The sequence below is a fragment of the Drosophila simulans genome, chromosome 3L (genome assembly GCF_016746395.2).
Source record: "Drosophila simulans strain w501 chromosome 3L, Prin_Dsim_3.1, whole genome shotgun sequence".
NCBI lineage: Eukaryota > Metazoa > Arthropoda > Insecta > Diptera > Drosophilidae > Drosophila > Drosophila simulans.
The window spans coordinates 11,776,600-11,790,723 of NC_052522.2; the positions used below are offsets into that span (position 1 = coordinate 11,776,600).

General features: G+C 45.6%; 3 protein-coding genes across 17 annotated transcripts in view; 1 reads left to right on the forward strand and 2 right to left on the reverse strand.

The window, feature by feature from the left end:
• Nucleotides 1–154: 154 nt before the first annotated feature.
• LOC6737760 (CCR4-NOT transcription complex subunit 7) lies at nt 155–4,674 on the reverse strand. Of its 4 annotated transcripts, none has more exons than XM_016169724.3 (4): nt 4,312–4,658; nt 2,484–2,824; nt 2,007–2,424; nt 155–740 (listed from the first exon to the last, which is right to left on the reverse strand). In XM_016169724.3, exons 1-4 carry the CDS (start codon nt 4,318–4,320, stop codon nt 615–617), a joined length of 894 nt encoding a protein of 297 aa, XP_016031537.1. In that variant the 5' UTR covers nt 4,321–4,658; the 3' UTR covers nt 155–614. The 4 variants fall into 4 exon arrangements, with proteins under 4 accessions (XP_016031537.1, XP_016031535.1, XP_039149915.1 ...); XM_016169722.3 differs by lacking the exon at nt 155–740 and adding an exon at nt 3,469–3,607 and having other exon boundaries at nt 1,349–2,424; nt 4,312–4,674; XM_039293981.2 differs by lacking the exon at nt 155–740 and adding an exon at nt 3,469–3,740 and having other exon boundaries at nt 1,349–2,424; nt 4,312–4,674.
• Nucleotides 4,675–4,886: 212 nt separating this feature from the next.
• On the forward strand, nt 4,887–9,482 carry LOC6737761 (sodium-independent sulfate anion transporter). Of its 3 annotated transcripts, none has more exons than XM_016171358.3 (6): nt 4,887–5,040; nt 6,995–7,599; nt 7,658–7,933; nt 8,196–8,868; nt 8,923–9,102; nt 9,318–9,482. In XM_016171358.3, the coding sequence occupies exons 2-6, from the start codon at nt 7,006–7,008 to the stop codon at nt 9,431–9,433; spliced, it is 1,839 nt and encodes a 612-aa protein (XP_016031539.1). In that variant the 5' UTR covers nt 4,887–5,040; nt 6,995–7,005; the 3' UTR covers nt 9,434–9,482. The 3 variants fall into 3 exon arrangements, with proteins under 3 accessions (XP_016031539.1, XP_016031538.1, XP_016031540.1); XM_016171357.3 differs by lacking the exon at nt 4,887–5,040 and adding an exon at nt 5,928–6,292; XM_016171359.3 differs by lacking the exon at nt 4,887–5,040 and having other exon boundaries at nt 9,196–9,482.
• Nucleotides 9,483–9,812: 330 nt separating this feature from the next.
• Nucleotides 9,813–14,124, reverse strand: part of LOC6737762 (protein TANC2) — a 52,984-nt gene continuing 48,672 nt past the window's right edge. For all 10 annotated transcript variants that reach the window (XM_039293977.2, XM_039293975.2, XM_039293976.2 and 7 more), the window contains 2 exons: nt 10,588–13,940; nt 9,813–10,524 (listed from right to left, as the gene is read on the reverse strand). In XM_039293977.2, coding sequence (XP_039149911.1) covers nt 10,207–10,524; nt 10,588–13,940 — 3,671 coding nt within the window. In that variant the 3' untranslated portion in view covers nt 9,813–10,206. The remainder of the gene's footprint in view (nt 10,525–10,587; nt 13,941–14,124) is intronic.

Sequence of the window (14,124 nt, forward strand, 5' to 3'; positions counted from 1 at the left end):
ACTAGAAAATTTTGTTCTCATCTCGGATTCTGGTTTCTCTTCATTCTAAAACATTTGATATTTTTTTCTACAGGTTCCCCTCTTTGTTCTACTAAAGTGAACCCAACATCTCGATTCGTATTCCCACTTTAAATAAAAACACGTTTTCGAAATGTACACTAAATTAAAAAGTTTTAAATATATTGTTTTTTTGCTGTTTTTTTTTATACAAATACACAATATTCTCTGTTTCGCTTATTGGCTTACAGTTTTAGCTTAATTACATACCTTAGTTTTGTATTCGTAACACATTTAAGACATGCAGAACTTGAAATTGAATCTATTTTAGTTTTGCCGGTTTTTTCATTTCTATGCGATTTACAATTAGTTTATGCCATGTTATCGTATCAAACGGTTGCCTTTTCATCCGAACTTGCGTGGAAAACATTAAGAAGTTAGCTTTGTGGTTATAATGGGAACGATCTGTGTCGACTGTCGACAGATTACTGCAATGGTGTTGTTGCGGCTAGGAGCAGTTGGCCAGGTGGTGTGGCCTGCACAGATGCCGACGGACCCGGTGATTCCTCCTGCTCGAACTTCCTGTCGTGCACGACCACGTTCCCCATCAGTACGAATCATGAGGCGCTGTTCGTCTCACCGTTGCTCTCGTGGAAGTTGGTGCCATTGACGATGAAGGAGGTTCCGAGGCCGTACAGGTGTCCGGAGTACTTCGCATGGTCAATATTGTCCTCAAAGAACATCTGCAAAGAGTATAAGTTCCATTAGGCAGGTACAGAACATTGGATCGGGTTTCGAAGGGGACAGCACAAGTGGGTTACAAAGCAGTTCATGGTTAAGTATGATGAGTACGGGATATATCTATGCGAGCAACTTTAGTTGGGAGCTACAAAGCGTATAAAGCACACATATGTCTACGGCAGCAAAGTCTTAGATAGTAATCCCAAGGTGGGTGGCTCCCACTTGTAGATAGGATTTGTTACATACCGTAATACCGATGTGATTGGGCGAGGTTTCAATATTAGTAAATTTCAGATTTAATGAATGTTAGTATGGGATGGGATTTACTCAGCAATATTCTTGTTATTTCAAAACTATGCGGCAGTTCTCTAGAAGATAAAGGTCTTGGTACGCTGATACACACAGTAAACCGTGTGGAAACGTATGTCAGCAAAGCGCTTAAAATTACAAAAAATAATTTGTTAATTCGATATAAATGAAGAGCGTGAACTTAACATAAATTAAAATGAACATAAATACAATTAAAAAGATGCCATATGAAATCAAACAAGCAATGATATGCATATGCCATGCCCAAACACCAAAGAATGCAAATAAACATTTAAAGAAAATTAATTCCAATTCATTTAATTTTCCATTCGAATCCAGCACGTTTCTCATTTCAATTCGTATCGCGGGCATTACAACTAAATAAACATGTTTGACATGGGTTTAACAGTTGAAAACTAACTACTAAGAACACTTCAAATGATGGATTTCATTCATAAATTCTGGGTCACTGGCTCTGCAAATTGTGCACAATAACTAAGTACATAGATGAGTTATGTATGAAAATGCGTTGTGACAACCATGAAATACCTTAAACCTAAGGAATAATGATTATGATGGGCGGAGGCAAGTTACGTTAGCAGTGGCAAGTGCACGGCAACACCATCGTTCGAGCAGTCTAATTATCCGAAGCTATTCCAAATAGACGCATGGCGATTGGACAGCGATGCGGCATCGCTCTTGGCCAAGCCGGGCGTATTGGGAGGTGTAACCATGTAGGCGCTCGAGGTGAGCTGCTCGGAGGAGTTGGTGTTGCCAGTGCCGTTGCCACTGCTGATTATCGCAGATTCGTCGGGGGCAGGGCCCCCATTGTTTGCCGGACGGCTCAGCTTATGGATACAGCTGACCGTCGGCTTTAAGTTCATGGTGTGCACAAGCAGATAGCGAAAGAGTACATCGTGCGCCACTGGTTTAATGTGCAAATCATTTGTGTGCTGTACCTCACGCATTTTGAAGAAGGCCATGCCCGTCAGCAGAGCATCCGAGCCGGCCTGATGCTGGGGGCCCACGCGCCGCAGTTCCAACTGATCGGCCACCTCCTGCAGGCCGCCCTTCAGGTTCTTGCACGACTTCATCAGATACTTGATGTCGAAGATGTTGGGAAAGTAGATGTGCAGCAGATCGAAAAATTCAGATTCGTCCGGGGGCAGGTTCTGATCGGTGAGCAGCTTTAGAAGGTAGCCAAAATCGTAGCCGGAGTGGAAGCACAGCCACTTGATGTTTTCCACCAGCACGATGCCGGAGCTCATCAGCAGTTCGGCGAAGTCGATGGGATCGATGCCATCCTCCTCGTGCTTCTTGAACTGAATTCCGGAGTTCTGCAGCAGATCGATCGAGTCCTGCGCATACATGTCCTCGCTAGGGAAACAAACGATAATGTAGGACCCCCCATTAGAGCATAAACAAAACACTTTTACCTTAGATTAAACTTGAAGTTAAACTGCCAGGTGGAGTAGCCGGGTGGTGTCTTTCCATCGTCGTCCATGAAGGTGAGGCCCAATTGGATGATCCGCAGCAGATCGACATTGCAGCGCAGCAGCTGGTAATGATAGTCCGCCGTGGAGCGGAACTCGCCGACTGGACGTGCTACCACGCCCGGAAACTCGGTGTCCATGGCCACATAGTGGTACTTCTGCACCACTTTCCGTATGGTGCGGAACTCCTCCTCCAGGTTTTGCTTCCACACATCGCGGATGCCGCACTCCTCGTTGCTGGGTATGTGGGCATGTGGCGCGCCACTGATGGCCGAGGGCATTGTCTGGGAAAGGTATCGGTTGTGGGTCAAACTACTTGTAATGTATACATATTTCAGTGTATAAGTGTGTATATGTTTGTGTTTGTTTAGCCCTAATTTAAGATGTGGAATATTAGTTTTCGCCATCAATTCTATGATTAGTTGATCAAGTCCTATCCTTTTATGAAGCATATTAAATGCTCCACAATGCAGATATATGAGACACAAAGAAACTTAAAGAACGTTCTACAAACTTTATGAAACCTTTGTTTATAATGATGGTTTCTTCATGGATGGTTTGTTCTTCATAGTGCTCAGTTATCGAATTTGTTTAAAAATCAGTGTACGGTTACCGATATCGAATATTTCCATAGATAAGGACTTATCCCAGTGTCTTGTGTTTTTGTGTATTTGTGTGGAGGTAAGAGTTAGCAACATAATAAAATAGCTGGTCCAATTGGTTAAACACGATAGCGCAACTAAACAGGAGTTGACAATTGAAGATAGGCCAATTTCGATGTTAGAAGTGCTCGAATTTTGCTGCTGATACGAGGAAACAACATAAAATCAAATAATATCGAAACAAGGCAAGTGAAGGTAACAATTTTTTGGAAATTCGCTTGGAGGTGGTTACTGGAGTGATGGGGTTTACGATGGCCGCTACTTACATCGTCGCCGGACGTCGCCTGGTGCGCACCTTTCGCCGCCGGATCAGCCACCTCTTCGCACTGACCTACAACCAAGCCTCAAGCAACAAGTTCCACCTGGATGAGTGGTCTTAAGCTCTGATTCGGGGGATCAATGCTCCTGATCGAATGCAGGGGTATCGGAATAATAATTCAATCTGCCTTTACAGGATTATACCTATCGCACCTATGATGTATCTCGCATGCATTAACACACATTCAGATAACACTGGGCAAGTTATTCAAAGCTGATGCTGCAATTAGACAGCATTAACATGACTTAATTTCTAACTACAGTGTCAGAAGATTTCCCTCATTGTACACAAGTTAAATTTAAGGTTTTGAAAGATGCAGAAAAGTTCTCTACCCTTTAAATGTTGTATTAACTACGATTTGGTATGCTTTACCAATTTTGAAGGGCGTTTAACATAAAATATATGATTTTAAGTCACATCATAGCAAGTCGGAAATTTTCATTCGTTTTTGAGCATTTGCAAGTGACACTGAAGATTTGAGGGTGTGAATTTCAATCCATTTCGAAATCGGATTCACAGTGCAGGCTGGGGGGAAAATCAGACAAACACGAAAAAGTGACTATTTGCGGAAAATGAAGAAACCGTAAATAAATAGCAGTTAAAACGCCCTAAGAAAACTGCACACACACACACGCTCGCATCACACTGCACACACACACACACTTGCAGCGGCATTGAATTTGCAATTGCAGTTCGTTTTCGATTTGCGCCATGGAAACGCAAGGCTGTGGAAATTGGCCCAACGGTGTGAAAATCCATGGACCCACTCGTGGTTACCCTCGCAGCTTACCCATTTCATAATATTTGATGGCCGACCGTGTGGGTTTCGGCTATTTGCACAAATTAAATGTTTCTATCGGCGTCGCTTGTGGGTTGGGGTGATGGGGGAGAAAGCGGCGGGAAAAATAGCTGTTATTGGGACACTTCCGCTTCCTGCACGGCAATCGTTTTAAGCGTACACTTCAATTGACGGAGTCTTCGACGTTCGGCAATAATTTCCAATGAGTTTTAATCAACGAATATTGTTTGTGAGCCGCGCAAGTGCCATAATAAAAAATTGTTCCCGATTGCGGCAGTGAGGGTAAACGTTCGCTCTTCCATTCAAGTGCTGGAAAACGTGTAATTGCTACAAATATCGATAGGATGGCCATTTCAGTGGTAACCACTTCATGAATTTTTAGTTTCTGTGCATATGCAAAGTTATTAGAAATCTAAAATAACAGAAATAAATGGGTTTTGTTGAATTTACTCAATAGGCACTCTTTCACCTTAATGCTGCCAATCACAGATATTGCAAGTCAATTGACTGCTATTGACTTGCAATAGCAGCCGCCTAGAGGGCGCCAGGGAAACTGTGAAAATTCGTGAGCGGTGACAACTCTAGACTTTCAGCTGTTCGCTGGCAGTCAAACAAATATATTTATTTCAATTTCACCGGTAGAAGTGGTAGCTTTGTGATTTTTTAACTTTAATGTTAAGTGTTAAAAGTTGATACAAAAATATAGATCATAATAATCAAGTAAGAAATGTTACTGGATTTGTGGTTTTTCTTTTTACGTCTGTCCCACTTTCCTTTTAACTTGACCCATTTGTTGTTGCAAATTCTTGAGGAATTGGCTCGCGTTATAAATAAACAAACAATACTAAACAATTGAATCAACTGTTTTCTCAGTTTGTTTACGTTTATACCAATACAGTGCAAAACTAGTTTTTTCACACATGCCAAAGTAAGAAAAGAAAGCAAATAAGATAAATAAAGCTCGCCGTCTGTCAACAATCGGCAATTATGTTTATACATACATACATACATACATGTACGTACATCGGTACATAACGACTGATCTCTCCAATTATTTTGGTTTCGTGGACCTCAAAGAACGGATTTCTCCAGTTTCTTCAAAGGGTTAATAAACTTTTCGCACGTTTCGCATTTTTATGCTCAATCCGGTTACAAAATGCTGATAAAACCACTCGAACTACACGTTTCCGTACTGATAAGGGCTTTTCTTCTTATCTGACCTCTGTAATTCAATAGTTTATGAACCTACAAGGTCGGCCAGTAAGATTGTGTTGCAAAAATGTCAAATTTATTTAGATTCTATTTTATATTCAAATATTTACAAACCGATTCAACAAGAACGTTCCATTTAAACCTCCCCTTTATAGGCGTTTTTCGAAAATCATTCTAGTCGCCCTAATCGCTCTGATTATTTTAAGATATTATTATATTCTTCACTTATTTCACAATGCTACCTAATAGTTCACTAAACGCTGTTAAATTGTTGACTGTTGATTGTGTAAATCGCATTATCATTGCTTGGTGGAACTAATAGCAATTCTAAACTCCCCATTCTTTCCACAAGCGATTGGCAAATATTTGCAAATGATATAACAAACAAACAATTTCGCCATAATTATTGGCTCTAAATTGAAGAGAATAGTTTGTAAACAAAGCGTAATTCAATTAAAGTGCACATCGTATCTCGTGCCTTCCATCGAGCAATTTGATCACGTTTTAGGCGACCCGAACCAATACTTTCAACTTCGCCAGTTGTTCAGCTAATTGAGCTGGTCGTGTGATCACTGATCAGGAATTCTTCGTTCACACGATCGTTCTTCAGTCTCTGGCCAGCTACCGAACCGACCTGATCTCCTCCAGTGCTCTCCGTTCTTTCTAGAATTCTAGAAGAATTCGAACCGAAAAGAACTCGCATTTCGAATGGAACGCGCCCTTCGAAACGACAACAACATCAAAACATTTGTTTAAATACGTGAGTTTTCAACCGAATTCAACGAATTTCGGTTAGATAGACTTTTTAGATTAGATTGTTTTAATTTGGATGAAATGCCATATTATGAGTGAAGTAGGATAGCCATGAGAATAAATAGACATGTAATATTACCATTTCCAAAGAATCTTCGCAATTATTACTATATAGATAGATAGATAGATTTAGATGGATAGAATTCAGACAACTTATTTTTAAAACTGATAATATCGTTGATTGTCATTGGATTCTTGCTAATTTATTGTGACATTTCTGTTCACTTTCAGTTCAAAAAAGATGTAAAACATCACAAACCTGTTTTCGGTTAGCTTTGTTTAATTTATACCATCTAGTTTACTCACTGAGCCATTTGTAATTCTGGCAGCTATTCCTTCTTTTTTACCCTAAACTCGTATTTCTTCTATTGTTTTGAGTTCTAGACGTTTATTTATGACTTGCTTATTGGTAGTAAATAAGTTGATGTCTTTCTATCTTTCTGTCTGTCACGCAGACGTCTCATAATCAAATGTATAATTATGCGAAATTGGAAAAGTCGTTGAACCTGCGATCTTCAATATATGCGACGTAATTCTATTTTAATCTTGTTAAATATTTTGTAGTCCCTTTTTTTTGGTAATGAGCTGGGAAGTATGTTCTTATGGCTCCAACACATTACCCATTCTTTTATTTGTATTTATCCCACAGAAATAGAAGTCATGAGCCTCAGGAAGTGGGGATACCGCCTGCTGCCGGGTCTAAAGTGGCTGCACGGTTATACTGGCCAAGATGCAGTTGCGGATCTGATAGCCGGAGTAACGGTCGGACTGACGGTGTTACCCCAAGGACTGGCCTATGCGACGCTAGCCGGATTGGAGCCACAGTATGGACTGTACTCCGCCTTTGTGGGCGGTATTATATACGCCATGCTGGGCAGCTGCCGGCAGGTGACCATTGGACCCACGGCTTTGCTCGCACTGATGACCAGCCGGCACACGGGATTTGGACTGGGATCGGGTCCAGCGTACGCGATACTTTTGTGCCTCATCTCTGGTGTTGTGGAGCTGGGTATGGCAGTGCTGAAACTGGGTGCCCTGGTGGACCTGATATCACTGCCAGTTACCGTGGGATTCACCTCGGCCACCGCCGTCATCATTGGCACCTCGCAGCTAAAGGGTTTGCTGGGTCTGCGTGGTGGATCCGGTTCTGATTTCATAAATACCATGCGCTCCGTGTTAGGAAATCTACACAAAGTTAGAACTGGTGATTTTACCCTTGGTTTGACTTCCATTATAGTTCTGCTACTTCTGCGGGTAAGAGAGTCTAAAATATCCTAAGAAAGTACTTTATAAACTCACTCAATTCCCTTAGAAACTAAAAGACGTAAAGCTGGATGGTCGAATCCGGAACTTGCGAACACAGCAGCTTGTAAGTGGTAGCATCTGGGTAATAGCCACCGGTCGGAATGCGCTGGTCGTACTGGTGACCAGTGTGCTGGCCTACAGCACATGTGAGCAGATGGAGAGCTGCCCGTTCATCCTTACTGGAAAGGTCAAAAGCGGTCTGCCCAACGTTTCACTGCCAAAGTTTGAGACCACCATACTGGACAGGAATGGCACTGAGATCAGACAGAACTTTGAACAGATGGTATGTGAGCACAAGTGGACTAATTAGCTTTTTTTGTCACCGAATTAATTTATCATCAAGCCAGTCTGCCTTGTCGTTGCTTTGTTTAAGATAACTTTTTCTTGTTTTTAATTGTATTCCGCCCGCTCTGGATTTTGTTCCAATTTTATAAAGTTAATTGCACTTTTTTAATGAAAATAATAATAGACAGTAGAATTCCACGATCGACAAACTTCCTGATAACCGAAGAACTTAACTATAATGTTTTTAATCTTTCTTTCAGCTCTCGGAACTGGGCCCGTCCATGCTAATCCTACCCATTATTGCTGTGCTTGGAAATGTAGCCATTTCGAAAGCCTTTGGAGGAGCTGGACTGAGTCCGACGCGGGAACTGGTTGCACTTTCCATGAGCAACATTTGTGGCGCGTTCTGCAGCTCCATGCCGGTGACAGGATCCTTCTCGCGCAGCGCTGTTAACCACGCCAGTGGAGTTAGGACGCCGCTTGGAGGCTGCTACACAAGCGTGCTGGTTCTGTTGGCACTCGGCCTCCTGGCACCTTATTTCCAGTACATCCCAAAGGCTGCTCTCAGTGCGGTTATCATCTCGGCGGTGATATTCATGATTGAGTTCGAGGTCATTAAGCCGCTGTGGCGGTGCAGCCGGCGGGAGCTGCTTCCAGGTGCCATTACATTCGTAATGAGTCTGGCAGTGGGCGTCGAGATCGGTCTTCTGCTGGGCGTGAGTACCGATGTGGCGTTCCTGGTTTACCGAGCCGCTCGACCCGTACTGAGTGTCTCCAAACTGCAGACCAGCAATGGCATCAATTACATTCTGATTCGCCCGAAGCACAGTTCACTGTACTTCCCGGCAGTCGAATGGGTTCGTTCGGGTATCTCAAAAGCTCTGACCATTCATGGAACCGCACCTGTGGTCTTGGATTGCGCCCACGTGCATGGTATGATTTACGATTTACTTCTTGCTATAGGTTTTTAAATGTGCTGCCTTCCAGAATTCGATTTTACGGCAGCTCGCGGAATGGGCTCACTGCAAAAGGAGCTCGCCAAGGCGAATGCACCTTTGTTTCTGATGAGTGCGGACAAGACTATTGGTGTGATCCTCAAGGAGTCGACTAATATTGATTTCCCCACGATAGACTGCCCCGATGATCTGGAATTCCTTTTGGAGCAAAGTGAGAGGAGTTTTTAGTAGAATATTCATTTACACGTATCATCAGTACTGCTAAAAATCTCACGCTTTTCAATTCCTCCGCTTTCATCCACAGCTTGTTACCATGTTTGATTACTCCCAAAACCACATGCCACATCTAGCAAATTTCTATTTATTTATTTCCATGTAGTCCACCCACTTTAAGCTCTTGGCGTAACTGAAACTTTGTTTTTCCAGCTGCCGACTACGTTCTGCATTTGCAGATTTCAGCACCGCTCGTCGAGTCCCGCTTGGTGCATGGCGATGGTGGCGAACCAACTGAACTGAGTAAACTTAATGGAAAATCATCGTAGATACAAGAGAACTACCATTGTTAATGTTATATGTACTTAAGTATACGCTGGAGCACACTAACTTATTTATGAATAGTTAACCCTCATGCTAGTATACAAATTAGCATTTAAAGCTCTCTAAACTTCCTATTGATTAATTTTTATTTTAGATACGCCCACATTTTACTTCCAACTATTCCATTCCTATGTTTTATTCTCCCCCCAAATGTTTAAGCTTTAATTGTACATACACACACATATATATAAGTTCACATAATTGTTTTAAATTTTGTTCATAAATTTAAATACTCTTAAATGTGAAAATTTTTAATATAATCTGCAAACTTTAAAATTTTTCCCAGTTATTTCAACTCCCTTGCCGTTGTTCAACAATGTTTTATTTAAAAACAGCTCAAAACTATGCACTAATAAGTTAAAGAATGTTTTATAATCTTAGCCCAGAGTGCCCGAGCATATCCCCAAAAGTCTGCATCGAATATCAAAATAATAATGTGTTTATTAAATCTTAAAAAAATTCGCATTTATTTAATATTCGTTATGGATAAGAACTGATGCCTATGCTAAATCAGAGTATAAAACTAATTTTTACATGCGCAGATACAATTAAAAAGACAATTTTAAAAGAAATTACAAAGATAGTTTCAGTGGGTTTAAATTAAAAATTTTCGAAGGCAATAAATAGCAAAAATTAAGGTCTAGGGTAGCTCTTAAGTAGGAATAGTGATTAATTCGAAGGGTATACGACGAGTAAAACAATACACAACAATCGACATTTACAAATCGGTGATCTCATGATGAGATTCGTATGTGACGGATGCCCCGCCACCGATATTCGACATCCTGCCGGTCTGATCCTCGCTGCTGATGCTGATCCGCGTGAGCAGCTCGGTCTGGATGCGCTTCAGCACCTCGACCACTTCGCAGAGCACACCGCTTTGGGCCGCCTGCTGCATCGCCTCATTGGCGTCCACAAGTGCTTCATTCAGTGCACCAAGTTCCATGCGCGCCTTTGCCCTGGCGTAGTATCCTTCGTAGCTGTGCGGCTTCTGGGCAATAGCCTGCGTGGCCAAATCTATGGAGGCGTCAAGTTCCTGCGAATTACAGATATGGTTAGTCAAATATCCAGATGTCAACTCATATTTTTGGGTACTTACATTCAGTTTTCGCTTGCAGCGCGACAGATTCAGCAGCAGATTGGTCCGCAGCTGGGCGAAGATGGCATTTCTTTCCAGCAACTGCTCCAGTCCGGAGATCTTGCGCAGGGCATACTGATAGCGATGTGCCGCCTCCTGGAAGCGGTTTTTCCGGTACAGCACATTACCGTCCTCCAGCAGCTTGTTCAGTAGTATGACCAGAATCTCCGGCTTGCCCATGGCCATGCTCCAAGTGGTCGGCCCCAGTTTGGCGCCCTTGCGCAGGAACACCTGCACGGCCTGGATGTTGCGGCAGGCAATGGCCCTATCCAGGGGACGCATTCCATGGACATCGATGTGTTCCAGATTGCCGCCCTGCTCGAGGATATAGAGCACCAGGCTAGCGGCTCCCTGATAGGCTGCCAGATCCAGAGCTGTGCGTCCATTGTGATCCTCGTGGTGGCGATTACAGCCGTGTTCTATGAGCGTCTTGGCCGCCGTCAAGTGGCCACGTAAACAGGCCCAGCTGAGTGCCGTGAATCCCTCGTGATCCTGAGCTTCTCGTTGCGCTCCCCGCGCCAGCAGCAGATCGACCAGCTCCAGGTGTCCCTCCTCCGCCGCAATCATTAGCGGCGTCTTGCGCGTCTGTCCCAATGGTTCATCTAGCAGGGCTCCACGTTGCAGCAAATGCTCCACCACGCTCCAGTGACCCTCCTTGACAGCCAACCAAAGGGCCGAGTATCCCTGCCGATTCCTTGCATCGATCTGTGCGCCACGGGAGATTAGGATTCCTACGACATCAACGCATCCGTGACGTGCTGCGGCGGTTAGCGCCAGTTCACCACTGCTTGGCTCCATGCCGTTCACGTCCAGGTCAAACTCGGTCTCATTGAGATCCAGAAGATCCTCCAGGATCTTGCAGTGAGCCTGCGCGGCAGCTCCAATGAGCGCCTGCTGCAAGGCCACCGATCTGGTGACATCTTGCGAGTGCGGTCGTGGAGACCAGTCGCAGGCGAGCAAGTATTTGACCACACTGAGGTGACCCATCCGGGCGGCATGAACTAGAGCACAGCGCTGCGTGATGTCCAATTGACCGAGGCTGCTGCCGGCGGCTACCAATGGACGCACTACGTCGCAGTGGCCCCGCATGGCGGCCAGTATCAATGGAGTACAGCCCTGGCTGTTGGTCAGACCCACGTCGGCACCGAATTCCAGGAGCAGGCTAACCATGGGAAGGATTCCCTCATGCGCAGCTATGCAAAGGATCGGAGCTCCACCCATGTAATCCGTGCGGTGATTCGGTGAAGCTCCTGCCAAGAGAACTAGTCGGGAAACCTTTAGGTTCGGACTGTAGACATTTCGCAGGGCGCCCAGCGAGGAGGAAATGTTATCCGCAGCTCCCGCCAACCAATAGGATTGTAAATCCCGCGGAGAAAGCAGCGTCAGACTAGTTCCCCCGTACAAATGTGCTTTCAGCATGTGGTGACCCAGTTCCAGTGTGAGCTGAGGTGACAATGGAGCCTGCAGGCGGGATAATCGGAAAGCGATTCCAGCGTGACCCAGCCGGGCGTCGCAGAGGAACTTATTGGACTCCCCCTCATCCCGACGCATGAGCCACTCCCTCAAGGAGCTGTGAAAGAACATGTACGTGTTGTCCAACCTCTTGATTAAAAATCCATCCAGCAGCTTAAAGCGTTGCATGAAATCCGGCCAGCTGAGTGCCTCCCGTCCGTGACTCAGTGCCTCCATACTGTAGTAGATCTCGTCCAGAGTCAGAGGATACAGAGCAGCAAGGCAGATATTAAGGATTGGAGCAGCCTGCTCAAAGCTACGGGCGGTGGGAAAGCGCAGGTTGAAGTGCAGCAAAAAGATCTGGGCGAGTGAGACCGGCAGCACTTTGTAGCTGGATGACTTTATAACCAACTGGCCGCGTGCAATGAGATCCAGGATGAGCTTGGCGTACAGCATGGAGCCCCTGCTCAGGGACTGAAGATGGGACACGAACTTCGTCTGCGGTTGGCTGCCCGACTGCGAGTTCTGGCCTCCTCCGCCGCCGATGTTCATTCGAATTTCCGGACTATCTGCCAGCCGGGCGCCTATGTAATCCAGCATATCCTGCTGCAACGCCTGGCTGCTAGCCCAACTGTCCAGGGTAAGCTGTGTGTAGCTGGGTGCCTTCACCAGCTCCAGCATCTGGGTCCTCACAGTGGCTACTAGCTTGAGCCAGGCTGGAAAATGTGGTGTTAGCTGTGCCAAGAAACTAGCAATGGTGTGACCATGATCGGGACGATGGTACTCCGCTTCGCACAAGGCATCCACCACGATGACGGCCACTTTGGCTGGAATCTTTCCAGCCCGATGAAGGTGAGCCAGTGGCTCCAGTATAGCCAGCTTCATCACTCTCTCCGCATCCGCGATGCACTCGCGCACACTGAGAATGTCCTGGAGATGCGGTTCCGAAAGCAGGTAATCCCTGTAGGCGGTTAACTGCGGCGCCTGACACAGTTGGGCGGCCAGGGAGTGCACGAAATCGGGCACCTGGCATGTGAGATTGGCGTCCGCCTGGCAGAAGTGATAGCCAACCATGTGGGAGGCCAGTCCCCGCATGCGCTCACAGTGGGCGCCCAACTGAAGCTGGCTGTAAATGCCATCGGGATCATCCTGCATCTGCCGGCGGCCAAAGCAGGAGTACTCCACCAGCTGCAGGCAAAACGCCGTCTTTCCAGTGCCCGGCTGTCCGTTAATGAGCACCACCCGTGTCTCGGTGCCAAGCAGGATGTTGGACAACTGCTGCACCAGCCATTGGCGACCCACATATGGTGGATCCGGTTCCTGCAGCGGCACCTCGAAGAACAGTGGCTTCAGGGCCAACTGCACAGCCGCCAAACTGGAGGCTGTCACCCGGGATCCCACTGCTGATGCCGCCGATGCGCTCGAACTGGATCCCTGCTGACCACGCGTCGATCTTCGTACATTTCCCTTGCGACTCTTGCTGGGCAATGCTTCGTAGACGTGCAGCATGGAGCAGCCAGCCTTGAATTTGCCGCACAGACTCAGTGCATCCTCTTTGACCCCATGACTGGTGGCCACCGACAGCTGGCTGCCACTGAGCATTCCGGCTCCGCTGGCCAACGTTTGCTCCGGACTGACATTCTGCGAGGAACCGCTCGTGGTGGTGCTGGCCGCTCCCACGCCGCTGCTGCTCGTGGTGCTGGTGGTGGAATGGGCCGAGATGGGTTCACAACCACTTCCGCTGCTGCTGCTGTTTCCATTGCTGCCGGGATCGTTGAGCAGCAGACCGAGACGGGCGTGGAGCTGATCCTTCTGCAGCTTCTCATTCAGGAAGGAGGAGTGGTGGTCAATAGCGTCGCTTCCTTTGAGAAGAAAGACAAAGAATTAAATATTACATATGTTGAATTAGGAAATTATTTAATTTAAAATACAAAACATGCAAAATCTTTAAAAGAATTAGAACAAAAACTGGATTAATGATGATCGACAATGAGAATGCAGCGTGCAACAACAGAAACGATGGAATTAAGAGGATGCACGTAAGAG